Source organism: Lepisosteus oculatus, chromosome 12 (assembly GCF_040954835.1).
Source record: "Lepisosteus oculatus isolate fLepOcu1 chromosome 12, fLepOcu1.hap2, whole genome shotgun sequence".
Lineage (NCBI taxonomy): Eukaryota > Metazoa > Chordata > Actinopteri > Semionotiformes > Lepisosteidae > Lepisosteus > Lepisosteus oculatus.
In genome coordinates, this window is record NC_090707.1 from 5,078,235 (window position 1) to 5,106,227 (window position 27,993).

General features: G+C 36.2%; 3 protein-coding genes across 3 annotated transcripts in view; all 3 read right to left on the minus strand.

Moving 5' to 3' along the window:
* The window catches only part of itgb5 (integrin, beta 5), a 39,857-nt gene extending 38,349 nt beyond the window's left edge, over positions 1–1,508 (minus strand). Inside the window, exons 1-2 of the mRNA XM_006636254.3 lie at positions 897–1,508; positions 349–434 (exon numbers count right to left, since the gene is read on the minus strand). Of these exons, the coding sequence (XP_006636317.3) occupies positions 349–434; positions 897–972 (162 nt within the window). The 5' untranslated portion in view covers positions 973–1,508. The remainder of the gene's footprint in view (positions 1–348; positions 435–896) is intronic.
* Positions 1,509–4,199: 2,691 nt separating this feature from the next.
* On the minus strand, positions 4,200–13,002 carry LOC107078731 (uncharacterized). Its single transcript, XM_069196453.1, has 10 exons — positions 12,877–13,002; positions 11,985–12,091; positions 10,780–10,838; positions 9,917–10,077; positions 8,353–8,490; positions 7,685–7,711; positions 7,094–7,184; positions 6,332–6,638; positions 5,481–5,873; positions 4,200–5,022 (listed from the first exon to the last, which is right to left on the minus strand). Exons 4-10 carry the CDS (start codon positions 10,011–10,013, stop codon positions 4,702–4,704), a joined length of 1,374 nt encoding a protein of 457 aa, XP_069052554.1. The 5' UTR covers positions 10,014–10,077; positions 10,780–10,838; positions 11,985–12,091; positions 12,877–13,002; the 3' UTR covers positions 4,200–4,701.
* A 511-nt stretch (positions 13,003–13,513) lies between these two features.
* Positions 13,514–27,935, minus strand: LOC107078739 (threonine-rich protein-like). The gene is made up of 10 exons (XM_069196704.1): positions 27,790–27,935; positions 26,098–26,130; positions 25,787–25,819; positions 25,485–25,520; positions 25,153–25,185; positions 24,744–24,776; positions 23,893–23,925; positions 17,334–17,399; positions 14,415–14,447; positions 13,514–13,626 (listed from the first exon to the last, which is right to left on the minus strand). The coding sequence occupies exons 1-10, from the start codon at positions 27,854–27,856 to the stop codon at positions 13,514–13,516; spliced, it is 480 nt and encodes a 159-aa protein (XP_069052805.1). The 5' UTR covers positions 27,857–27,935.
* Positions 27,936–27,993: the final 58 nt, after the last annotated feature.

Genomic DNA, 27,993 nt, shown 5'->3' on the forward strand with positions numbered 1-27,993 from the left:
AAATATTTTCTCCTAGAAAAAAATGCCTAAAATAAATATTTTGTTTCCTGTGCAACCGGTATTTTAAAACGCAGCTGAGTGATTACTCCCTGAGTGAAGCTATCGGATTAATTTAATCACCGTGTATTATGGGCAGAGCAAAATGTGTATACTGTGTGTATGGTTGAATGGCGAGGACTACTGTTTGTTTTAAAGGTACATTTGTTTGAAGTCGAGTGTTATGTTTTTTTTGTAGTTCTAATGGTGACACCAAAGACAAATTGTCACCCTCTTGGATCAACAATAAAGTGAAATAACTTGGCAACATTTTTTTTTTGCACTACGCGTAAGAGAGATTTACACAGATACCTCCTGAGCGCACCAGGCACAGCTAGGATGGATGAGCAGGCATTCTTCACAGGAGGTAGCGCTTCCTCCGGCGCAAATATTGAGACCTTCCATAGAAATGAGAAAAGCGGTTATCTAACACATACTGTATAAAAATACACAGCACTTTCTCGCGACCACAGTCGAGTCTCCTTGTACCCCGTCCCGTTTCGACACCCATTAGCGCACATCACCAAGAACGGCCTTAGAGCCTTAGTTAAACGAGGGGGTGATGTTAATACCAGCTAATAAATAACGATATAAAAAAAAAAAACAGAAAAGCGCAGGTGCAAAAAGAAAAACAAGGTTTCGACCAGCGATAAAATAATTTTAGTGAAAGTCTGTATAAAGCGTTTAAGTATGACAAAAGAGTAAGCTAAGAGTAACCCCTAACAATACATGCAACAAAGTAATTAAAGGATGTTATTTCCTCTCGAAGAAAATTGAATTCGTTCCAGCACACAGGAAAACAAATTGCCTACACAAACACGACACACAGTCACCAAAAATTGCATTAAAAAAACTCTTACCTTTAACTCCGCCGATCAGAACTTCCAAAACCAAACAGCTAATTACAGAGTAAATTAAGAGCCTTCTCCTCAACATGATTTCTTAGGATTGTGTAAACTGAAGTTATCCAAACCCTGCAGCTGCGAAGTGCTGGCTAGCGCAGACCTCCAACTCGTCAAAATGTCCTCATCAAATCCACATTCTGCAGATTAGCTTTCAAAAAGGGGGAATAAGTCCACTTTGTCGGAGTTCGCCTCTGCCCCGGCCAAGCGACGAGAAATCATAACGCCAACCTTTGTTTTGAAAACAAAGGTTACAAATCGTTGTGTCATCAAAGAAACAACCTCTGGGGCAGGAGCTGCCGGCTAAACAAGGTTTTCCACTCTCATTACGAATATCTCTCCGCTCCAAACACTAGTGTTGGTTCTCCTTAAAAGCGCACAACGCGCCTCCAGTTCCGATATTTTTTCTCCATGTTTCGTTTCTTCTGTACTAAAAATAAACAGGCAGTATAATTCCCCTAGTTGTGATATTATTATTGTTGTTTTCTAAAAGTGGGATACATCCCCCGCTTCTCTCTTTTTTCCTCTCCTGGAAGTTTTCTACGAAAAAGCGCACTGTCGGTGTATCCAAAATCTCCGCCCATCAGAGGCTGGGGGCTGGGGCTGCGGTTAACCCTATCTTCGAGAGCACACTTCAGAAACCTCAGAAGCACGCATTCGCATTTCTAGCGTTCCCCTTGCGCTACAACTGGTTTCGGTGACGGGGTTTTTTTACGTTTAAAAAAATCATACACTCTTTCTGCTTAAAGGCGGACTCGCAAACTGTAATTTATTTTCACTCGAAATAGCTGCACCTAAGTACGGATATCATTACTTATTTAGACAAATACCAGGGTCGTTGTTTCTCGTTTGTTTGGACTTCTTTGTTCTGATGTATATCGGTTTTTTTTTTAGGTTTAAGCTTATTTCGGACATTGTAGCTCGTTTCGTTCTACTTAAATCCGGATTTTGTCGATAAATAGAAATGTTTCTTTAAAAAGCGGCACCTCCGGCAGTCAGGTGACTCGTGTTAATTGGGTTACCACCTGTTCAATTCCGTACACACTTGCCTGCGTGTTGAGTTATGTACATTGTAATCACAGCGCTTGCGAGTTTGTGAATGAGCTGGATTAGGGACAGCAAGGATGTTAATCATAAACAAGTCTGACAATATTTTTCGGCTATAAAATGCGTTTGAAATCCTTCAGACCAGAGCTGTACAGAGCCTTTTAGAAAAGCAGTATATAGAATTCAATTTAAATAATTTAAATTTTATGTTACGTTTTCTTCAGAATTCAGTAAAACCTTAAAAACAATGTACAGGCAATACGCTCGTTACGTGAATATTAATATCAAGCGAACCTTCTTGTTTTGGCATCAAATTTGCTTTTGAAGCCCGAGGGTATGAAAAGCCCTGTATTGTATTTTAGAAAATTAAACAAAGAGAAAAATGCTGAAATAGTAGAAATATTTAAAAACAAAAAAATGAATTCAAGATGATATTTTAAGATGTCCATTTTACCAGCGGAAAGTCCAGAGTTGTCTGCTGAGTTGGCAAGACTCATCTCTCCTGAATACTTGGATGTCAGCGCCGCCTAGTGGGATAGAAGAGTATGAAATTAAAAACTTGAATTTTCCTGGCGGGCTGTGCAGTGTGCCTCACCCTGCCTGTGATGGGGGCTGATTAAATTGCGCTCAGCACGTTGCTGGCGGGGTCAGTCCTGGTTTTGATCCTGTTTGGGCCTAGGGTGTTGGCCTGATTTTCCAACTCATTCCCTACCCGCTCGAACTTCAAGACTGACTACAGTGTACAGACAGTACAGGCAGAAACAGTCACCATTTCATCTTGCAGAGCTGTGGTTTCCACCGGGAGTATTCAGGGACACCTGTAAGCTTCTCAACGTGTTCAGGTGATCCCCAGAAAGGAGGGTGAAATGTTAGCAGTGTGCAAAACCAACAACCAGCTTTCCTTCATGACTTCATACAGTAGACTGACTGACCTGTCACCCTGGTTTGTTGTTTATCATATTGTAACGCATATGGCCGACAGGTACTGTGTAAGAGCCGGCTTACCAGTAATAGCAGGACCACAGCCCCTGGGCTGTAGAGAGATCTCTCTCTTTGGCTCACCGGGCTGGGTCCCTGTTGAGTGACGCAGGAGTCCTGGGTTCGAGCCCCTGACGGTGCAGGGCCAACCTGATACGCCAAGGGCACCCGCCTGAACCCCGTTGTGTTACGATATCTTTTCAAGCAGCATCACTTTTCTTTAATAGCCATATATTATTGATGTGCTTTCAGTTGGCATTGTTGGTCCTTTAGCAGGGACAACTGGTTAAAAACAGGCTTCCCCACCAGCCAATGATCACCAGTCAGCGAGCGTGGGTGTTCACAGATGGTTGTGGTTCACCTGTTTCTGGAGCTCTGGACCACTACATGAAGTGTCAGAAAGACAGGCTGTGCTTTACAAGTCTGCTTCCTCTGTTAGCTAGGAACTGTCACGCAGTAGGCCAGGGGTCCTCCTGCCTGCTGCACATCAGGGATGATGTTTAAAATTGGCCAAACCTCTAGGGAACACCGGTTATTAAGATACTTGGCATGTGGATCGTCCAGACTCATGTTTTGCTGGATCAAAGTAGCGATGCCGTCCTAAAGATTGAATGAAGTGAAAGGGGTGATTTGAAATAGCCCTCCTCTGAAGAAAGTTTAAGATTACAATAATACGCGAGTCACCAGTCATGGTGGTGGACCAGTAGGTGGCGCCAGAAAGGCAACTGGGGACACTGTGCTGTAGAAGCTGACATCCTGTAGGTGAGACAGTAGACTGAGGTGCTGACTACTTTGTCATTATCAATCCCATGACCCCATACGCATTAATTCCAGTGTTCTGGCTAAATTCTGCCTCGAGCTGGAATGTTCTGGCCATCCTAGTAAATCCCTCCATTCAAGTGGAGTAATTTCTCACATCTCCATGTGTCCTGCTGTGCAGTAGGGCTGCCATGTGCCACTCAGATGGGTGCAGCTCTGGTGCACAAAACTGGTCTCCTTCTTATACCGTATATAAAGTGCTGGAGAACATCTGGGATGGAAAGAGCCAAACAAATGGAATTTCTCACATAGAAGAAATGACAAATGATAACAGGTGAATGGCCATCTCTTCACAGGGAGTGTTATAACAGATGACAAAATCCCCTAATTTTATTAACACTTTCACTTCTGACCTACTGTAAATAACAAATGTGGAATATATTTATAATTATTGAAATCATTAAAATATAGATGCTGTGAGATAGATATTATTTTTATTTATATCATTTTATGAAAGTAGTTTAGTATTAACCTCAAACAAACATCTCATTGTGAGAAGCTATTTTTTTACGGACGGTATCGATTATTGCAATAAACTAGAGCTAGATCAATAAAATAAATCAGTGGAGCATTTCTTTTCACTTTGCTCTCAGTTGTGCTGTGCTACCATAATAAAATAATACTCTTAGTACAAAGTTGCTGCCCAATCACTACATTTTGCACATACAGAAAACGTTTTTTGTTTTTCTTGTTATCTTGAATTACAGAACACTCACATGGAAACAAGAAAGAGAACAGATTGTAACACTTTACCCAATCATCTTTGAAAAAGCTTATACTTCAGGACTAATTTTTCATCTCAAGGTCTATGGCAGTAGTTTCATATAATGAATTATTCTAGCAGAATCACTCATATTCCATAACATGTTTCAATGAAGAATTCTCTTTTGTGATTCTGTTGAAGAAATCTAATCTTTGATCACAGCTGAGGTTTCCCTCTATGCAGAACAGCTGCTCTGTATCCTCTATGGCCATAACCATTCCCTGCAGCTCCCCTCGTTGATGTCCTGTTGTAGGGGTCACAGTCATTGGCGCTGCTGTTGTAGGGGTCACGGTCGTTGGACCTGCCGTTGTAGGGCTTACAGTCGTTGGCACTGCTGTTGTAGGGGTTACAGACGTTGGCGCTGCTGTTGTAGGGCTTACAGTCGTTGGCACTGCTGTTGTAGGGGTTACAGTCGTTGGCGCTGCTGTTGTAGGGGTCACGGTCGTTGGCACTGCTGTTGTAGGGGTTGCCAGCAGGCTGAAAAGGAAGATATTTTTGTTAATCAAAAGAAACATCAGCCTGGAAGTGGTGTGCATCTGCTTCAAGGAAAGAAAAGAATAATCTAGACTTTCCCAATTAAAAATGGCATCCAACATGTCCAAAACTGATTTTCCAAAATGTTGGAAAATGAATCCTTAAGAAAATATTTTTGTTTTACAGATTCATTATTCATCCTGCTAGGGCTCACTCTTAAAATTTTAGAACCAGGATCACAAAGAATTAATGAATAATGTGTATTCAGAATAAAAACATAGATCATCCAATTTATGGCTTAAAATATATTAAATGTTTGATGATGTTTTTCATCAGTAGGTACTATTATCCACTCTTTTCCTACCTAAACAGCTCATATCCAAAAAAAGGCCACCAAGCAAACTGCAGAAGAGCCACAAAATAGGGCTAATGTACCATACAAATTCAAAAACAAAACTTACTTTGTAACCAAAATTCTGAGAGCCACCTGGTTTTGAGGGAACAGATGCCTTTGGAAATGAGTAAACATTTCCAGACAGTATACGTCCCTGATCTTGAGGGAAACTCTGATTTTTTATCTTTCCTGCATAACTGCCATCATCGTCATCATCGTTTTCTTCGTCGTCATGATGGCGGTTGTAAACCGTCTTGGGGAAGGGAGGTGGGCGTTGAGTCATCTGACTGCCATCTTCTGAGTCTCTGTGATTCTTCACAGAGAATGTGGGCATCATGGAGAACGAACCATTCCCTGCAGCCCCCCTCGTTGATGTCCTGTTGTAGGGGTCACAGTCATTGGCACTGCTGTTGTAGGGGTTACAGACGTTGGCGCTGCTGTTGTAGGGGTTGCCAGCAGGCTGAAAAGGAAGATATTTTTGTTAATCAAAAGAAACATCAGCCTGGAAGTGGTGTGCATCTGCTTCAAGGAAAGAAAAGAATAATCTAGACTTTCCCAATTAAAAATGGCATCCAACATGTCCAAAACTGATTTTCCAAAATGTTGGAAAATGAATCCTTAAGAAAATATTTTTGTTTTACAGATTCATTATTCATCCTGCTAGGGCTCACTCTTAAAATTTTAGAACCAGGATCACAAAGAATTAATGAATAATGTGTATTCAGAATAAAAACATAGATCATCCAATTTATGGCTTAAAATATATTAAATGTTTGATGATGTTTTTCATCAGTAGGTACTATTATCCACTCTTTTCCTACCTAAACAGCTCATATCCAAAAAAAGGCCACCAAGCAAACTGCAGAAGAGCCACAAAATAGGGCTAATGTACCATACAAATTCAAAAACAAAACTTACTTTGTAACCAAAATTCTGAGAGCCACCTGGTTTTGAGGGAACAGATGCCTTTGGAAATGAGTAAACATTTCCAGACAGTATACGTCCCTGATCTTGAGGGAAACTCTGATTTTTTATCTTTCCTGCATAACTGCCATCATCGTCATCATCGTTTTCTTCGTCGTCATGATGGCGGTTGTAAACCGTCTTGGGGAAGGGAGGTGGGCGTTGAGTCATCTGACTGCCATCTTCTGAGTCTCTGTGATTCTTCACAGAGAATGTGGGCATCATGGAGAACGACGCAGGTTTATCATCCTTGAGTTTTTTCCTGAGACAGTAGAAGAAATTTTAACTTTAATTTTTGTTATAAATCATTTCATTGAGCACACACAAATAATCAGGATGTTTCAGCAATCCTCTTTACTGTAATTAGTAAAAGAGAACAATCTTATGTTTTCTTAAATCAATGTATAATTATACAAGCAATATAAAATGGGTCTTTTTTTACAGTTTCTATTTAATTTCACCTTGCAAAATATTTAATGTATATGCGGTATTACTTTGTATCATCTTATCCTTCTTAGAATTATTTATTCATAAACATGGACATATTTAACAACAGGAGCATACTGATTTCAGATGGACTGTCTAAGCTAGAAGGATATATCTACTATAGATGAAGAAATTATCTAGCATACTGTATAATAAAACTTATAGTCCTTTTTCCTAACAGAAGCCTTCTGTATAAATGCTAGCATATATAGAATAAAAATATTTTCAAACCTCATTGCCATAACTATAAGTCCTGCAGTCAAACCAATAATAGTAACTCCTGCCACAGTACTGACTCCTATAAGAATATCTCTCATGGTATCTGAAAATAAAGCAAGAGAACAATCTATTAAAATCCCTTTTCAAATGCAACACTACAGTTCTTGTCTCATGGAATGTTTTAAATAAAATACACAGAAATTAAACTATGAGCCATTTTGTACTAATAGTTAAGAAGTGGTATTTTGTCAATATTTTAGTATTCAATATTCAATTATTACTGATCAAGGTGAGCACAGAATTACATTTAATTGAGAACAGCTAAGAGATCTAACTGGGCAGCCCAGTTTAGTTTAACATAAATGCATTTTATTGGTACTGTAAGCTATACTGCAACATTGCTGCAAGACTAAGCACTCAAAATGTTTTGGTGCTTATTTTATGTATTAAAATCACTATTACTCAGTATAAATATTTTATTTGTATGAGGTTAGGACATTCAAAGTTGTGAATGTTTGACGTATTTTGTGCCAGCAAGAATAAAAAAATACTAGGTTGTTTTGCATTTCTGTTGCATAGTATTTGTGCATAAATGTAACTTACTGTCGGAGACAGTACTTGTGTCAGATCCTACAAATCAGTCCACGAATGTCCATGTGTATAAAATAAAGAAAAAGAAAATAAAAGTTAGCTCCATTTAAAAATCTCTTTGCTACAGAATACATTCATTTCCCAATCCTCACAAATCAGTATTGGAACATTACTGAAAGTGGATAATTTCACAAACAGTAAAACAGTTTACCATATAAATGTTGTATAAGAAACTGACCATTTTAAAGATAAATTGTTATGGCTTTAAACTCCTATTGCAAGGATCCATGCGGTCAGGTAAGGCACACCAGGGCAGCCTCAGATCAAATGCTGTCATCACACATCACACAGTCAACAGCAGGCTCCTGTTCAGCACAAGCCCCTCTGTCATAGCAGCAGTGTGTGACAAGACTCAGTCTCGTTGAGTGAAAGGGCTTCATCCTTTAAGTATTTATACTGAATCTCCACAAATAAATATAACAACCTTTCACATCGAACTTCTGGGATATTTAAAATCAGAGCTAACATCAGTATGAGACATAATTAACTGTTTGGGGGTTTATTATGTACAGTAATAACATCCTCATTTGTGCCATTACAAGGCTCATACTCCTTTTTTCGCTGGTAAAAATAAACACAGCTGTTAAGACGACAGCTTTTAAGTGGTTAAATCAGCGCACCTTCCAGTTTCACACAGGACACGTCAAGAGGATGATTTTTCTTATAGTCCTCTTTGCACTCACATACTGGGCTGTTGCCTTTTAGGGCACAATTTGAAGATTGTTTGTCACAGCCATAAACGTCGCAGGACGTTACATCTGAGGGAAGAGGAAGGTGACAGTGATAAAGTAAGGTGAGGGTGGTATCTTTTTCATGCAACGTCTTTTATTTATGTACCACCAATCATACTTCTCAGTCTTAAGTGCTATTTTCCACACGATCCAGGAGAAAAACAATTTCATTCGGTGAACTATGGGGCAGTTACACATATCAGTTTTTATGGTTATTTAATCTCAGTGATGTAAAACTAATACTTCTATTTGTTAACATAATATTGATTTATATGTTAGTTTTAACAGCCTCTTCATCTATTGTTTAAAATAGTGCTTCATGTTGATTTGATTAAATATGTGCTATATTCAATATTCAATTGTAATATGAAACACTTAATTTTCGCTGCTTACAAATTATGTAAGTGACAAAAATTAGTCTGAGCAAAGTATTGCCAGACATTGAAAATGTTCCAGCTCATTTATGTCTGTTGTTCTTATTTTTCCATTTGTGAAGTATAAAATTAGCAACATTGAGCTGCGAAATGTGTGTTTGTGACTCTGTAAATCCAAAGGTGATGTTTGCACACAGATTGAGTGCTGCCAGTACCTGAAACTGGCAAAGGTAGCTTCTCAACTGAATGCCCCCAGTCTGCCTGACTGCAGGCACTGCAGTCTTCACAATGGAAGACTACGCTCTGGAATGCTGCGTGTCGGTGAATGCTATCACACTTGGCAAAGGTCAAGATTGTCAATACAGGAAAAATACTTTTTGCTCTTGGCAAAGTAACATTTATGCTATTTTGGATTGCATGTTTGTTGTGGTTGATGGTAATGCCACTGCACAGAATAATGTTGGAACTCTTTTGAGTCCTGTGCCATTTTTAGAATTGCAGCAATACCAATATCACTGCAACTCCTTCAGCTGTGAACCTCACAATGCCTCTGCACAAGGCAAGGATCCCTGAAGCCCTTCACTTCAATCCTGTGCTGTAGGTATGCACATAAGTCAGTGTTAAGTACTGCTGAATAACATCACTGCTGTTTGTACAGGTATTTCTGCATTCAGTGTTCACTTAAGTCTGTGCTAGGCCTTTATGTACAGTATATCTGTGTTCAAGCCGAGGGGCAAACTGAATCAATCACATGTAAACAGGGCTGTTCGAAATTAATAATAATAATAATAATAAACTTTATTTTATATAGCGCCTTTAAAGGTGGCTTCTCAAAGCGCACCCCTGTGAATCCCTACAAAAGTGAATTTAAAACTTTCTTGCCACAAATGATAAAATTTAACCACATCCAAACTTTCCAAATTAAATCTACCTCTATTACTGTAAGTGTAAGTGCTACATTGTATTTTAACAATGTTAGTTTTTGATATATAAAACATTAAATCAATTATGGCTGTAATTTATTATAATATAAACTTAACCCTCAGCATAACAACACATTTAACCATTTGATTACTTACTGCGAAATATAATATTTGGCAATTGTGCTTCCTTAAGGTAATTTATAATTTTTGTGTCCACGACGTCTGGTCCTTTTTCGAATGTTGTTGAAAACATATTTATAAAGTCCACCTCCAGTGCACTTCCACTCCTGGAAATATATGTACTTCCTCCAGTGTGTCTGTAGTTCAAAAAGTTAATATAAAATAATGTTTTATCATATTAGACACTTGTGGTGCCTATGTGGTGAAATTCAACATTCCCATAGAGCCAATATTTGGTATTAATGGATATCATTTGCTACCAAGTCACTGTAGTACAATATACTGTACCATGAAATTGCAGATCTAACCTGCAGTGAAATAATTCACTAATCTATTAGGTGCAATCGAAAATGCCTTTAAACTATATCGTATATTGTATGATCTCGTTAGGAAGTCACATATATTGTATTATTTTACATTTCTATACTTCACAATAAGACATTTAGTTCTATTTTGTGTTGTATTCTAGTTACATAAGTGCAAACCTTGTCATTTTTGTTTAAATACAGAAATGTAATTTAAATAAAAATGCCATAAAAAAGTGCAGATTTTATTTGTTCCGTCTTTATACTATCTACAAGTATTTATGACAGATGGTGTGTAGTGTAAATTGTTCGACAGAATCAAAACGATTTTGGTAAAGGCTTTATAGGTTACATTACAGACATTGGCCAATTATTTCATGTGTTCTACATTTAAATGGTATAGCACGTGAGCTCCATGTGTGCATATACTGTACAGTACACTAATAAATTAACATAAGCACGTGTTTATCGTATTGAAGATTTACAAGTTCAATATTACTGTATATACAGTACAAAATAACACGAACTGCTCACCTAATGCCTTTCACAATTGTTTCTTTGAAATCCGACTCATCTATAAGCGCCTCTTTATTCTGTAAAAATATTAAAGCGTAATTAAAACACAGATTAAAAGATGTTCCTTCATTGTGCCGGAAACGCATTTAAAGGTGGAGCAGGAGCCAGCGGAGAGCACGAGCTGCAGCGGCAAGACGTGGACGAAGCGCGTGGCGCGTGGAAAAGACAGCTGCGCTTTGCACAGGACTGTAGAAGAAAACATCTGTGGAAACGTGATACAGTGGAGCCCAGGCACCTCTGTGGCTTACGCAAGATATTGGGAGTTTAGCGTACCCCTTAAGAAAAAGGGGGTCAGGCAGAGCTGATCTAAATACAGGAGAGAAAGGGCTCTCAAACTGCAATTTTGTGGTGTGACACTGAGGTTAACGGACAGGGCTGTTTTTATGATCTACAGTATCTATAATTGATCCTATGGAATGGATGACTAGAATTTCCTAATGACCAACTCCATTTCCCTACGGGATTAATAAAGTATGATCTATCTATCTATTTCAATTCAAAACCCACAGGCGGTCATTTCTACATTATTTCAGGTGGGCAGCTGCGTCAGCATGCGTAGGCTGCAAAGGAACAAGTAATAGGTTTATTCCCTGCTGAAAAGAGAAGACAGAAAACACAACGTCTCGGCCGTGGAGCCTTCTTCAGGTGTATTTTTACATTATGCCCTTTTATAAGAATTTGAATAAAATAAACCCCAGGTGGTATCAGGCGGTATGGAAGATTTACTCCATAGCTACAGTATGGTAGCTGATCTACACGTGTCCGTATTATCTGTGATATACAGTAGATCACTATTAATCTATCCTGTGATCTGCTCTGTGTTATATAACGATTATACTCATGCCATTTATGGAAAGACAGAAATTAACAAAACAATCGAAAAAGGTGTTAAGAAATTTTCATTTACTGATTAGATCACAAAAAGGTGTGTTTTTTTGTTAGCCAAGACGACGTAAGGACAAAAGTTATAAAGCTTAACGAATGCGGTTTTTCAGTTTTTCCACTCAATTTATAATTATTTTTATGAATTGCAACTTAGCTCACCCCCATAAGGAAATAATTTTCAGAATATTAAAACGCATAATAAAAACAGAGTTTTGTGTATATCAGCAGTAAGCAAAGCAAAATCTTTAGTAAATAAATTCAAAGGTTAAAATACGTACAATCTGTATCACATAATCATACAGCTGTGTATAATTCTCTGATGTTTTGTCTTCCACATTAACACCAAAGGTAGTGCTAATGTTGAAACCTCCAGGAAAGGATTTTCCTTCAAAACAACAATGAATGTGCATGTAGATAATTAGTCAATTTTAATGTAATTTATATTAATAATTAATTGATACATTTTATTTCTTAAATAGCTGCTCCAGACCATTATCAAGGTGCTTTACATAAGTTCTACATATAAAGAAAGAATTACAGCAAACAGAAAAAAGAATAATACAAAAAAGTACATAGATTAAATAAAAACAAATAGGTGAATAATTTATGGACAGGAAGAATATTCCAAAGACAAGGGGCTACTTCTGAAAAGTCTTGGTGCCCTATAAAGACATCTACAGTACATAAAAGATGTAGTATGCAGAAACTATCCTTTTTGTATCCATGTGAAATTAAAGAACAAATTGGAGCAAAAAATCTCATTAAAGTTAATCAATTGAACTTGTGTTTCTGGGATGCTCATGAGAAAAAAAAAACAATGCTTAAAACAAGGATTCTTCTTCTTACTTTAAAATATGATTTCACAAAGTATTTTTTACTTTTTTTTTAACTTATCACCATGAAGGAAACTTGTATAACAATATCAAGACATTTCATGCTGGAGTGAATTTTTTTGGTCATCAGTCATTAACCATGTTAATTTTGATGCCCGATGCCTCGTGCCTCACATGCCTCAATTTTAATTTTTGATGAACAGAACTCAAGTTATATCGTTTGTTTTAAAGAAATGACATCTGTTTATCTTTTATAACAAGACGCACACAAGGGTAGCGCACCAGTCACTTTCCAGAGTATTATAGTACAGATCTACTTGGTTTTTGGTTTTCTTACCTCCTTCACAATCTGTTTCCAATTCGTTGTAGTAAAATCCAAAACTGCACTGGCAAACATACTTGTCTTTGAGATTCACACACACTGCCAGCTGTGATCCACAGGAGTTTTCTGTACATTGCTTCTTTTCTGTAGTGTGAAAGAGATCAAAGCAAAGTTGAAAAACAAATCATTGTTTAAAACAAAATAAAGTCTGAACTTGTTGTTTCTTATTTTTCGTACAAACCTAGAAAAACTCACATAAGAGTAAGGTATCTTAAATGGGTACATTTTGTAAGTAGTGCTGGTGGGTGAGTAGGTGGCTCTGTTTCCCCTTCTGAACTCTACTGAATATCTTTAAAACTAACTACAGCATTATTGACTTCACTAGGAGTAACAACAACCAAGAAGTAAGTGTACTGAAAGAGAGATAAGATAAGATCACTTTATTTGCCATATACAATTTAGGAACTTGTCTTTTCGAATACCCCAGCTTGCTCTCCATGAGACACACAGATGGGAGAGAGAAGCTGGGGGTCAGAGCACAGGGTCAGCCATTTATACAGCGCCCCTGGAGCAGCTGGGGTTAAGGGCCTTGCTCAGAGGCCCAACAGAGTAGGATTCCTCTGCCGGCCACGGGATTTGAACCAGCAACCTTTCAGCCACAGTGCCACCGCTCTGTCCAGAAAGGTGGTAAAACCCACTTGGCTGAGGGCCAGAGGACAAGGAGGCTGGGACCCCCCTGCAGAGTGAGAGGTGACCCAGGGGCAGCTGCAGAGGGGGAGATAGGGCGGAGGTGGGATGCAGGGAGGGTGGTATATGCGGGAGAGAAAGGGATCATGTAGAGTATTTATCATGTCTTAGGTGAGGACATGACGTCAGGAGTGATTGCGAATGTCTGACAGCCGAGTCCGATTGAACTTGGCTGTTGTCATCTGTCTCGAACTTTCGTTTTAAATTCCATTCTACCTGATCTCAGAACCCAGGCAAGGTCTGGCCTGAACGGTACTAAAACGGGACTAAGTACTAAAAATTATTTCTCTAATGAAAACCCAGCTGCTGGTGTCATATTAGCAGAAGATGAACAAGGTTCTTCCCTCTGAACCAGAATTATGGACCAGTGCGTGAACTAGTCAGATGATGTTTAATGTAGTCAAGTGCAGAAAGTAACATCCAGGCAGCACAATGTTAATATAAAATGGGTAACACTAAGGTTGAAGATGACAAAGACTTGAGTAATTACAGGTATGTTGACAATATTACATCTTCAAGAGAAGACAATGTGGGGAAGTAATAAAAATGACAAATAACGTACAGTAAATGCCAGAAAATGTGATTACTTAAAAAGGTGCAAGTTATTTTTGCAAAGCAACAGGCAAAGGTTCATTCCATGCTGAAAGGTAAAGGCTGTGAAGCCTTCTTCCGATGTGAGGGGGGAGATAAATTTGATTGATCTATTACTTCGCCTCTCTCCCTCACATCATTTATGACTTAATATTGCACTTTTCAACAGGATTTTTATCTGTAATGGAAATGATTTTTCATATTTGCATATTTACCTGGCTTGGGTGTAGCTGTCACTGTCGGTGAAGCTTGAATTAAAAAGTTAAGAAAGAAGTTAGCTTTTAACAATATGAGCATGCATTGTGATACAGTAGGTCAGGCAGCCAGTCTGCTGGACTGGCCGAAGAATATGAGCAAATGTCTCATTCTCATTAAACAATCAGCCAGTGCATTTCTTACTGTTTGACTGTTTTGCCAACAGCTTTTTCCCATTTACATAAGCCTAGAACAACTGACACGACTGATCCACTCAAAACATTGAGCCTTCGGCCAACAATTAATTGTAGTATGCAATCAATGTACTGTATACATTGCGTCTGCTCAATGTTACCAGCAAGCTGTTGCTCATTAATATAAGTCCAAGTGATTTATATTAATGAGCATGAGCTTGCTGGAAACCGAACTGGATAAATAAAACATTTATTGTCAGACAATGAGGGAAGCAGGATAAGAAAGCATGACATGTTATTTCACAAAAGTCTTATTGCTTTAGTCAGCTGAGCCAAATCATACCGGTGAAGAAAAATGGTAATAGTTATTTCACTTCTTCCAGATGGGACTGTAATCAAACACCATTCAAAAAAGGTCAAATTCAAAATTCATACAGAATCATAATTGCATAAATTCAGAAATAGATGTAAAAAAACTATTAAATTCTAAGCCACTGCGACATAAAAAGTAGGCTTTTCAGAGAATAACATTATATTCACACATGATGTTGTTACCACTTTATCCCTGCTAATTCAACAACAGTAATCTATCTTCAGTATCAACTAAGTAAATTCTAGTGCAAGATTATAATTTTGTTGAATGTTTTTTTACAATAGTGCATCATTACTGTTGCATGAAAAATATTTTCTATATTATAGATGTTACCGAAAGAAAAATTGCATTATAAATACAAATGATGCATTAAAAAAAAAAACATTATTTCATTGTTTCGTTTGTTTTGTTTCCAGAATGTGGGCTTACTGGTAAAGAACTACTTATTGAAGTGTTTTGTCTACTTCCGAGTGTATTTATACCACCAACACCAGTGTGCAGCCCCACCTGGATGATCCGACGGCAGCCATAGTGCGCCAGTACACTCCCCACACATCAGCTATCAGTGGGGAGGAGAACAGAGTGATGAAGCCAGTTCATAGCGGGGGATTATTAGTAATGGTGTTACTATTGCTTTTGTGTATGGTATTATTATCCTCTTCATAATCACCTTTTTTTAATTTTGGGGAAAACGATTTAACAACACAACATAAAGTAACTCCCCCTGTATCCATGTGTAGTGATGGTAGGGTCTTAATTTACTGTAACGATTATACTGTAGGTTGGAACAGAAAGTTGTGAGAGTGATTTAACGCCAGTACTCCAGTAGGAGGCGCCAGGGGGCCATCTTCACCCAATGCCCGAGCCACCACAACAAGTTCCTCTCGATCCAGAGGAGCAGAGAGTCTCCTCCAGGATCCCATCAGACTGCCGGGCTCCTCACCCTGTCAGGGAGAGTGAGCCCAGCAGCCCCACAAAGAAACCTCATTGCTGCCAGTTGAACAGCTTTTCAGGGAAGCTCAAATTTGCTCTTACAGGCCTACAATAGTGTCATTGCAGTATCTAATTTAGCTTGATCTAAACTGCAGAATTCACAAATTTTCAATTGCAAAACAACAGAACTACTCAGAGGTTTAAAATAAAGTGCATAAGCTGATTTGAATATCCAGAACAAAAATGTTATTTTTCATCCCCACAAACCTTTACGTTGTATTTGTGATATTATTTTTATATATAAACTGTGAGATGGAACAACTGTCACTTCATATTCGAACTAAAACCTACTGCAAAAACAAAAGGAGAGACTGATTCAGACTTTAAAAAAAATAAACTCAAAAATAAAGTGACATTTAATTGATACATGGAATTCTCCTCTTTCTTCTGATTGTACAAAAGCAATAACGTCTAGATTACAGCAACGATAGTAATAATACACAAAAAAATAAAATGCAGGACTTCATGGAAACCTCTAGTCTTGAAGAACAGAATTTATATACAGATGCAGCCATTCAAAATGGGTGGGGTATTTCGCAGCATTCCCCGGTGGGCGTGTCGCGGTATGACGCGGTATCACGCGGTTAATCGCGTCATTTGACGTCATGCCGGAAACTATCCGGCGTCACCTTGTAAAACCGCCAGGGGGAGCTTAACCTCTCATGTACAGCATTTGAGCTTTTAATTTTGAACTTAATCATCAGTCATTAAAATGTTGGTATATTTTATGAAAGCAAGATTGCTCAGTTGGACAAAAGTACACAACCTACCTTTATCAGAAATATTTATGCATCAAAGCCTTTACCGAAGATATTACTAATAGTATTAATAATCAATTACTTTGGACAAGCTGTATACTCAAAGTATAATTTCTTTAGCACATTTGTACAAGCACTTGGAATCTGTCCAAGCCATACTTTGTCAGGCATTTTGTTTTACTTCAACGGGCATAAAAACTCCCTTGCTTTTAACAGGGCGTTTCATAATTTCTAACTACGAAAATGATTTAAAATGCGACACTTATCATTCAACTAGAGCTCAAAATATCACAAGGATCCTCAAGAGCACAGCAAAGACTGTATGTATATACTTGTATGAGGTACATGAGAATCCAAGCTTTTTTATCAACGCTTTCTTTTCCGTATACCAGATTTTATAGAACCACTTCAGAGGGGTGTCAGCCAGTCAGATTCCAGGAATCGGTACTTTAAAGGAAAAATACACACCGGTATTCCATTTCTCCCTAACGATTTTAAGCATCAAAGTATTTAACTAACATGTGAAATAGCGTGTGAAAAAGTGGTAGTTTTAAGCTTTTCTGCTAATATAATATGGAATCGCGTATCTAAAGAATGTATTGTTTTAATTGGTTGATTTACCTGTTATTGCTGGAGTGGAAGACGTTGAGCTGCTTGTTGCTGGAGTGGAAGATGCTTGAGGATCTGCTGCAGTTTCATCAACAAGATAGAAATGGAAGACAACAATGTTAGATTTCCAGGAATTCACAATCTTGATGTTAAAACAGCAACAATTGATTCCTATAGTAAAATGTCTGGATTTTTTTTCTTCACTTTGACGTTATAGAGTACTTTGTGTTGACGAGTGGCAAAAAGTCTCAGTCAAATACATTATTTCACAATAATATGTGAAAAAGTCCAAGGGGGGTGAATACTTTTTATAGGTACTGTAACATACAAGTAGAAAAAAACTTACAGCAGTACTTTCATCAGAAGCATCTAATAAAAATAAGTTTTACTGTTCTGAGGCTTTATAAAACACCTTCAAACCCTGATGAAGAAAACTAGTTCAGTGTCCTGAAGAACTGTATGTCTCTTGACCAGATGTGACAGAAGCGATTTTCCTACATCTGATGTAGCTTAATTCCAATTGTACCAATAACAGGAATAATACACTGTGATAAAAATATACTGAGGTATTTACTGCAGTAGAAACCTCTAGTGCAGAAAAAAGGAGGAATTGAATCTCTATATTTGACGATTTACCTGTTGCTGTTGGAGATGAAGATGTGGTAGAACCTGTTGCAGTTTCAGTAACAGGATAAAATCAATTAAACAGAAGAGAAAAATGCTTGTTCTTCCAGGAATATCACATTCTGATGTTCAAACAAATCCTATTTTGCATTACACTGCAAAGCAGTGTTGAAAGAAAATGCACATCATCCATCATAATCAGTTATTGACTAGATAAAAGATACAATTTTACTTTCGGTTCCCAATCTTGCGTTATATATTTTTTAATAATGTTCTATATGACTTTGCTACTATTCAATAGCTCATACATACATTTACTACATACTGTGTACATAGAAACTGCAGAACCAAATCTGTAGCTGTTTTTTTCATTAAAAGCATCACATAAAAATACTGTTTACTATTAGGTGGTTTATAAAAAAACACCAAAAAGAGATTTAGAAAACCTCCTCAGTGTCCTGAAGTACTGCACTGTATGTCTCTTGACCACATGTGACAGAAGTGATTTTCCTACAACAGTGTAACTGTCTGATGTAGCTTAATCTGAACTGCCTGGATCAACTGAATACCTGGAACAAAAATCTTATTTTTCATTTTGATAACTCTTTACCTTGTTTTTATAATCTAATATTATTTTATTAATATTAACACCAGGGTGGAACAACTATCACTTTATATTCAGAAGAAGAAAATGCACATAAAGAGATGCATCCAGAGGTTCAAAAGAAACCCATACTGAATACTGTATACATTTACACCTGCACCAATACTCTCCTTTCCAATTGTATGAAAGAAACAAAATCTTCTCTAGTTTAGAAAAAAGGAGGAATTGAATCTTTATATTTGACGATTTACCTGTTGCTGTTGGAGATGAAGATGTGGTAGAACCTGATGCAATTTCAGTAACAGGATAAAATCAGTTAAACAGAAGAGAAAAGTGCTTGTTCTTCCAGGAATATCACATTCTGATGTTCAAACAAATCCTATTTTCTATCACACTGCAGTGTTGAAAGAAAATGCACATCATCCATCATAATCAGTTATTGACTAGATAAAAGATACAATTTTACTTTCGGTTCCCAATCTTGCGTTATATATTTTTTAATAATGTTCTATATGACTTTGCTACTATTCAATATCTCATACATACATTTACTACATACTGTGTATATAGAAACTGCAGAACAAAATCTGTAGCTGTTTTTTTCATCAAAAGCATCACATAAAAATACTGTTTACTATTAGGTGGTTTATAAAAAAAAACACCAAAAAGAGATTTAGAAAACCTCCTCAGTGTCCTGAAGTACTGTACTGTATGTCTCTTGACCATATGTGACAGAAGTGATTTTCCTACAACAGTGTAACTGACTGATGTAGCTTAACCTGAACTGCCTGGATCAACTGAATACCTGGAACAAAAATCTTATTTTTCATTTTGATAACTCTTTACCTTGTTTTTATAATCTCATATTATTTTATTAATATAAACACCAGGGTGAAACAACTATCACTTTATATTCAGAAGAAGAAAATGCACATAAAGAGATGCATCCAGAGGTTCAAAAGAAACCCATACTGAATACTGTATACATTTACACCTGCACCAATACTCTCCTTTCCAATTGTATGAAAGAAACAAAATCTTCTCTAGTTTAGAAAAAAGGAGGAATTGAATCTTTATATTTGACGATTTACCTGTTGCTGTTGGAGATGAAGATGTGGTAGAACCTGATGCAATTTCAGTAACAGGATAAAATCAGTTAAACAGAAGAGAAAAGTGCTTGTTCTTCCAGGAATATCACATTCTGATGTTCAAACAAATCCTATTTTCTATCACACTGCAGTGTTGAAAGAAAATGCACATCATCCATCATAATCAGTTATTGACTAGATAAAAGATACAATTTTACTTTCGGTTCCCAATCTTGCGTTATATATTTTTTAATAATGTTCTATATGACTTTGCTACTATTCAATATCTCATACATACATTTACTACATACTGTGTATATAGAAACTGCAGAACAAAATCTGTAGCTGTTTTTTTCATCAAAAGCATCACATAAAAATACTGTTTACTATTAGGTGGTTTATAAAAAAAAACACCAAAAAGAGATTTAGAAAACCTCCTCAGTGTCCTGAAGTACTGTACTGTATGTCTCTTGACCATATGTGACAGAAGTGATTTTCCTACAACAGTGTAACTGACTGATGTAGCTTAACCTGAACTGCCTGGATCAACTGAATACCTGGAACAAAAATCTTATTTTTCATTTTGATAACTCTTTACCTTGTTTTTATAATCTCATATTATTTTATTAATATAAACACCAGGGTGAAACAACTATCACTTTATATTCAGAAGAAGAAAATGCACATACAGAGATGCATCCAGAGGTTCAAAAGAAACCCACATACTGAATACTGTATGTCTTTACATTTACACCGGCACCAATACTCTCCTTTCCAATTGTACGAAACAAACAAAATCTTCTCTAGTTTAGAAAAAAGGAGAAATTGATTCTTTATATTTGACGATTTACCTGTTGCTGTTGGAGATGAAGATGTGGTAGAACCTGATGCAATTTCAGTAACAGGATAAAATCAGTTAAACAGAAGAGAAAAATGCTTGTTCTTCCAGGAATATCACATTCTGATGTTCAAACAAATCCTATTTTCTATCACACTGCAAAGCAGTGTTGAAAGAAAATGCACATCATCCATTATAATCAGTTATTGACTAGATAAAAGATACAATTTTACTTTCGGTTCCCAATCTTGCGTTATATATTTTTTAATAATGTTCTATATGACTTTGCTACTATTCAATATCTCATACATACATTTACTACATACTGTGTACATAGAAACTGCAGAACAAAATCTGTAGCTGTTTTTTTCATCAAAAGCATCACATAAAAATACTGTTTACTATTAGGTGGTTTATAAAAAAACACCAAAAAGAGATTTAGAAAACCTCCTCAGTGTCCTGAAGTACTGTACTGTATGTCTCTTGACCACATGTGACAGAAGTGATTTTCCTACAACAGTGTAACTGACTGATGTAGCTTAACCTGAACTGCCTGGATCAACTGAATACCTGGAACAAAAATCTTATTTTTCATTTTGATAACTCTTTACCTTGTTTTTATAATCTCATATTATTTTATTAATATAAACACCAGGGTGGAACAACTATCACTTTATATTCAGAAGAAGAAAATGCACATAAAGAGATGCATCCAGAGGTTCAAAAGAAACCCACATACTGAATACTGTATGTCTTTACATTTACACCGGCACCAATACTCTCCTTTCCAATTGTACGAAACAAACAAAATCTTCTCTAGTTTAGAAAAAAGGAGAAATTGATTCTTTATATTTGACGATTTACCTGTTGCTGTTGGAGATGAAGATGTGGTAGAACCTGATGCAATTTCAGTAACAGGATAAAATCAGTTAAACAGAAGAGAAAAATGCTTGTTCTTCCAGGAATATCACATTCTGATGTTCAAACAAATCCTATTTTCTATCACACTGCAAAGCAGTGTTGAAAGAAAATGCACATCATCCATTATAATCAGTTATTGACTAGATAAAAGATACAATTTTACTTTCGGTTCCCAATCTTGCGTTATATATTTTTTAATAATGTTCTATATGACTTTGCTACTATTCAATATCTCATACATACATTTACTACATACTGTGTACATAGAAACTGCAGAACAAAATCTGTAGCTGTTTTTTTCATCAAAAGCATCACATAAAAATACTGTTTACTATTAGGTGGTTTATAAAAAAACACCAAAAAGAGATTTAGAAAACCTCCTCAGTGTCCTGAAGTACTGTACTGTATGTCTCTTGACCACATGTGACAGAAGTGATTTTCCTACAACAGTGTAACTGACTGATGTAGCTTAACCTGAACTGCCTGGATCAACTGAATACCTGGAACAAAAATCTTATTTTTCATTTTGATAACTCTTTACCTTGTTTTTATAATCTCATATTATTTTATTAATATAAACACCAGGGTGGAACAACTATCACTTTATATTCAGAAGAAGAAAATGCACATACAGAGATGCATCCAGAGGTTCAAAAGAAACCCACATACTGAATACTGTATGTCTTTACATTTACACCTGCACCAATACCCTCCTTTCCAATTCTACGAAACAAACAAAATCTTCTCTAGTTTAGAAAAAGGGAGAAATTGATTCTTTATATTTGACGATTTACCTGTTGCTGTTGGAGATGAAGATGTGGTAGAACCTGATGCAATTTCAGTAACAGGATAAAATCAGTTAAACAGAAGAGAAAAATGCTTGTTCTTCCAGGAATATCACATTCTGATGTTCAAACAAATCCTATTTTCTATCACACTGCAAAGCAGTGTTGAAAGAAAATGCACATCATCCATTATAATCAGTTATTGACTAGATAAAAGATACAATTTTACTTTCGGTTCCCAATCTTGCGTTATATATTTTTTAATAATGTTCTATATGACTTTGCTACTATTCAATATCTCATACATACATTTACTACATACTGTGTACATAGAAACTGCAGAACAAAATCTGTAGCTGTTTTTTTCATCAAAAGCATCACATAAAAATACTGTTTACTATTAGGTGGTTTATAAAAAAACACCAAAAAGAGATTTAGAAAACCTCCTCAGTGTCCTGAAGTACTGTACTGTATGTCTCTTGACCACATGTGACAGAAGTGATTTTCCTACAACAGTGTAACTGACTGATGTAGCTTAACCTGAACTGCCTGGATCAACTGAATACCTGGAACAAAAATCTTATTTTTCATTTTGATAACTCTTTACCTTGTTTTTATAATCTCATATTATTTTATTAATATAAACACCAGGGTGGAACAACTATCACTTTATATTCAGAAGAAGAAAATGCACATAAAGAGATGCATCCAGAGGTTCAAAAGAAACCCACATACTGAATACTGTATGTCTTTACATTTACACCGGCACCAATACTCTCCTTTCCAATTGTACGAAACAAACAAAATCTTCTCTAGTTTAGAAAAAAGGAGAAATTGATTCTTTATATTTGACGATTTACCTGTTGCTGTTGGAGATGAAGATGTGGTAGAACCTGATGCAATTTCAGTAACAGGATAAAATCAGTTAAACAGAAGAGAAAAATGCTTGTTCTTCCAGGAATATCACATTCTGATGTTCAAACAAATCCTATTTTCTATCACACTGCAAAGCAGTGTTGAAAGAAAATGCACATCATCCATTATAATCAGTTATTGACTAGATAAAAGATACAATTTTACTTTCGGTTCCCAATCTTGCGTTATATATTTTTTAATAATGTTCTATATGACTTTGCTACTATTCAATATCTCATACATACATTTACTACATACTGTGTACATAGAAACTGCAGAACAAAATCTGTAGCTGTTTTTTTCATCAAAAGCATCACATAAAAATACTGTTTACTATTAGGTGGTTTATAAAAAAACACCAAAAAGAGATTTAGAAAACCTCCTCAGTGTCCTGAAGTACTGTACTGTATGTCTCTTGACCACATGTGACAGAAGTGATTTTCCTACAACAGTGTAACTGACTGATGTAGCTTAACCTGAACTGCCTGGATCAACTGAATACCTGGAACAAAAATCTTATTTTTCATTTTGATAACTCTTTACCTTGTTTTTATAATCTCATATTATTTTATTAATATAAACACCAGGGTGGAACAACTATCACTTTATATTCAGAAGAAGAAAATGCACATACAGAGATGCATCCAGAGGTTCAAAAGAAACCCACATACTGAATACTGTATGTCTTTACATTTACACCTGCACCAATACCCTCCTTTCCAATTCTACGAAACAAACAAAATCTTCTCTAGTTTAGAAAAAGGGAGAAATTGATTCTTTATATTTGACGATTTACCTGTTGCTGTTGGAGATGAAGATGTGGTAGAACCTGATGCAATTTCAGTAACAGGATAAAATCAGTTAAACAGAAGAGAAAAGTGCTTGTTCTTCCAGGAATATCACATTCTGATGTTCAAACAAATCCTATTTTCTATCACACTGCAAAGCAGTGTTGAAAGAAAATGCACATCATCCATCATAATCAGTTATTGACTAGATAAAAGATACAATTTTACTTTCGGTTCCCAATCTTGCGTTATATATTTTTTAATAATGTTCTATATGACTTTGCTACTATTCAATATCTCATACATACATTTACTACATACTGTGTACATAGAAACTGCAGAACCAAATCTGTAGCTGTTTTTTTCATTAAAAGCATCACATAAAAATACTGTTTACTATTAGGTGGTTTATAAAAAAACACCAAAAAGAGATTTAGAAAACCTCCTCAGTGTCCTGAAGTACTGTACTGTATGTCTCTTGACCACATGTGACAGAAGTGATTTTCCTACAACAGTGTAACTGTCTGATGTAGCTTAATCTGAACTGCCTGGATCAACTGAATACCTGGAACAAAAATCTTATTTTTCATTTTGATAACTCTTTACCTTGTTTTTATAATCTCATATTATTTGATTAATATAAACACCAGGGTGGAACAACTATCACTTTATATTCAGAAGAAGAAAATGCACATAAAGAGATGCATCCAGAGGTTCAAAAGAAACCCACATACTGAATACTGTATGTCTTTACATTTACACCTGCACCAATACTCTCCTTTCCAATTGTACGAAACAAACAAAATCTTCTCTAGTTTAGAAAAAAGGAGAAATTGATTCTTTATATTTGACGATTTACCTGTTGCTGTTGGAGATGAAGATGTGGTAGAACCTGTTGCAATTTCAGTAACAGGATAAAATCAGTTAAACAGAAGAGAAGAGAAAAAACACCAAAAAGAGATTTAGAAAACCTTCTCAGTGTTCTGAAGTACTGTATGTCTCTTGACCAGATGTGACAGAAGTGATTTTCCTACAGCAGTGTAACTGTCTGATGTACTGTAGCTTAATCTGAACTGCCTGCATGATCCAATCTGAAATCCTGGAAGAAAAATGTTGTTTTGTGGAGGTGGAACAACTATCATTTTGAATATCAAAGAAAATAAAATGCAAAAGAAGAGACTTATTCAAAAGTTTGAAAGACGTGGGATTTAGTGGAAACATTTATTTTGAAAAACAGAGGAATTGATTCTTTACAGTTGTCGGTTTACCTGTTGCTGTTATAGTTGAAGATCTTGTAGAACCTGTTGCAGTTTCATTAACAGGATTAAAGTAATTAAACAAAAGAGAAAAATTTCCAGGAAAAATGCACATAAAGAGATGTATCCAGAAGTTCAAAAGAAACCCACATACTGGATACTATGCCTTTACATTAATACCTGCACCAATACTCTCCTTTCCAATTATACAACAGAAACATAATCGTGAGCAATCAATAACAGGAATAATAAACTGTGATAAAAATACATTTAGGTGTTTACTGTAGTAGAAACCTCTAGTTCAGAAAAAAGGAGGAATTGAATCTTTATATTTGACGATTTACCTGTTGCTGTTGGAGATGAAGATGTGGTAGAATCTGCTGAAATTTCAGTAACAGGATAAAATCAGTTAAACAGAAGAGAAAAGTGCTTGTTCTTCCAGGAATATCACATTCTGATGTTCAAACAAATCCTATTTTCTATCACACTGCAAAGCAGTGTTGAAAGAAAATGCACATCATCCATCATAATCAGTTATTGACTATATAAAAGATACAATTTTACTTTCAGTTCCCAATGTAGAATTTAGTGAAAACCTCTAGTTTTGAATAACAGATGAATTGATTCTTAACAGTTGTTGGTTTACCTGTTGCTGCTATAGTTGAAGATCTTGTAGAACCTGTTGCAGTTTCATTAACAGGATTAACGTAATTACACAAAAGAGAAAAATGTTAGTTTTTCCAGGAATATCACATTTGTGATGTTCAAATTCTATTTTGCATTGCACTGCAAAGCATTATGGAACAAAAATGCACATACTCCACTACAATCAATTATAAGATACAGTTTTACTTTAATTTCCCAATCTTCCATAATGATTTTTAAATGTTCTCTGTTACATATTCCCATCTAGCTATGATAAAGAGAGGAATTGATCATTTACATTCTCTGATTTACCTGGTATCGTTGTAGCTGGAGGTGCTGTACCATCTATTGCAATTTTGTTAACAGGATTAAAAAAAAATGAAACAGAAATATGTTAGGTCTTTCAGAAGTATCACATTTGGATGGTCAGACTAACTCTGTGTTGCATCTTAAGAAAATCAAACTACAATGATGTGGAACAATCTCCCACTATTATTTTCATACCAATGTTGTGTACTACTTTAAAATCTGAACAAGTTGCTCACTGTAACTTTAACCTTATGAGTATAACTGCTCATAACAAATTAGCAGGAGTGCTTCACTTTACTGCTTCGGTTCAGAAACACACTGGTAAAATAGGCTAATTGGTGCCTGGGGAAAATGTCCACAGCTGTGAGCGTGCACATGCCTGTCTCTGTGTTTCTGCCTTACGATGGACTTGCTTCCCTTCCAGAGTGTCTCCCTCCTCGCACCCGCAGCTTGAAAACAGCAGCTAGAAATGGGTGGGCGGTGTGGCAAAAGGCAGGGGATGATTCTTAATATGATCACCTTCCTTACAGCCTAGCTCCACAGTTGTCCTCAGGTGGCTAAACGCTGACTACAACCTACAGAGGGATGTACACTATTTATAGACGCAAATGTGTTTGACATTTAGGACCTTGCTGACCTCTGGATTCAGCATTATGTGAAAACAGCCCACAGTTCCACATGGGTGCTCTAGAGCTCCACTGGAACAAAAATCAACAGATACATCAAGATAAGGCCAAGGAAATGAAATATTCCCTTGCTGACTATGATGTTAATTTATGAATCATTTTTCTTTCTTGCATGTGTAATCATTTGATAATAGTCTTATTTTCAAAAATGAATAAATAGACACAGCCTTACTTTCTGTATACAGTATGTGTACTAAATAGACCGATTCTATCACTTATTTGCAGTACTGTATGTCTTATAATGGGGCAGTTAGACATGACAGAATTCTCTTTCTTTGCTGTTTTCCTCAATTTTGTAACTGCATCTGCACGAGCGTGAGTCGGCTATTGTTGAAATAAGCCAATACAAAGTTTAACGAAGTTTGTAAAAACCTGAAATTCTTCAGTTCACGTCTTTCGAACCCCATTCATTTTCATACTCCAGGTTAAATATTTGTTTAACTGATAAAATAAAGTTTCTCCTGGAATCCGATCCTTTTCCAAATGGAAAAGATCTAAGTCTATATACAGTAGTGTGTTTGTTCTCTGGGAGAACAAAAACTATACAGATATCTCTCAAGTTAAGCTACAATGTAGTAAAATAAAATGTTAAAAATGGGGAACTTATGAACAGGAACATAATATTGATCTCTGTGATGCCTCAGTAATTCTGTATTTGCTACATTTTTTCCATGTTAATGCTTTCTTCCCTCTTTAAAATGTTACAATTTCATTTTTAATTAAAAAGTGTGGATGAACTAGTCAATCCTTCAGATTTTCCTTTCAAATAAGTGATTTTCTTAAAAAAGTGTTTCTATATATCCATAGAAAAGAAAAGGCTGTCCAGCGTCTCAGCTTTTGCTTTGTGTTCATATTAGAGCAGTATGAACTTACAAGCAGGTATAACCAACTAACCACTAATCATATGAGCCTATCTTGAGGTTTCTGATCAACCTGCTTTGATACCAAAATAGCAAAATCTGAAACAATTAATGGAAAATGAAAACATTTATATAAATTTCATACTCACTTTTTGAATGTGTGTGCACAAGGCACACACAGGTGCTAGCCAATATAAACCACGTTTTCCAATCCATTTTATTAAGATGTCCTTCTTTTCAAACAAACAATATGAATAGCAGAAACAATGGACAGTGAAACAGTTTCCCTGCACCTTTTAACTGCTGTTGTAAATTTGGTTAATTATAAATGAACTAGCCTGGATCCAAGAACA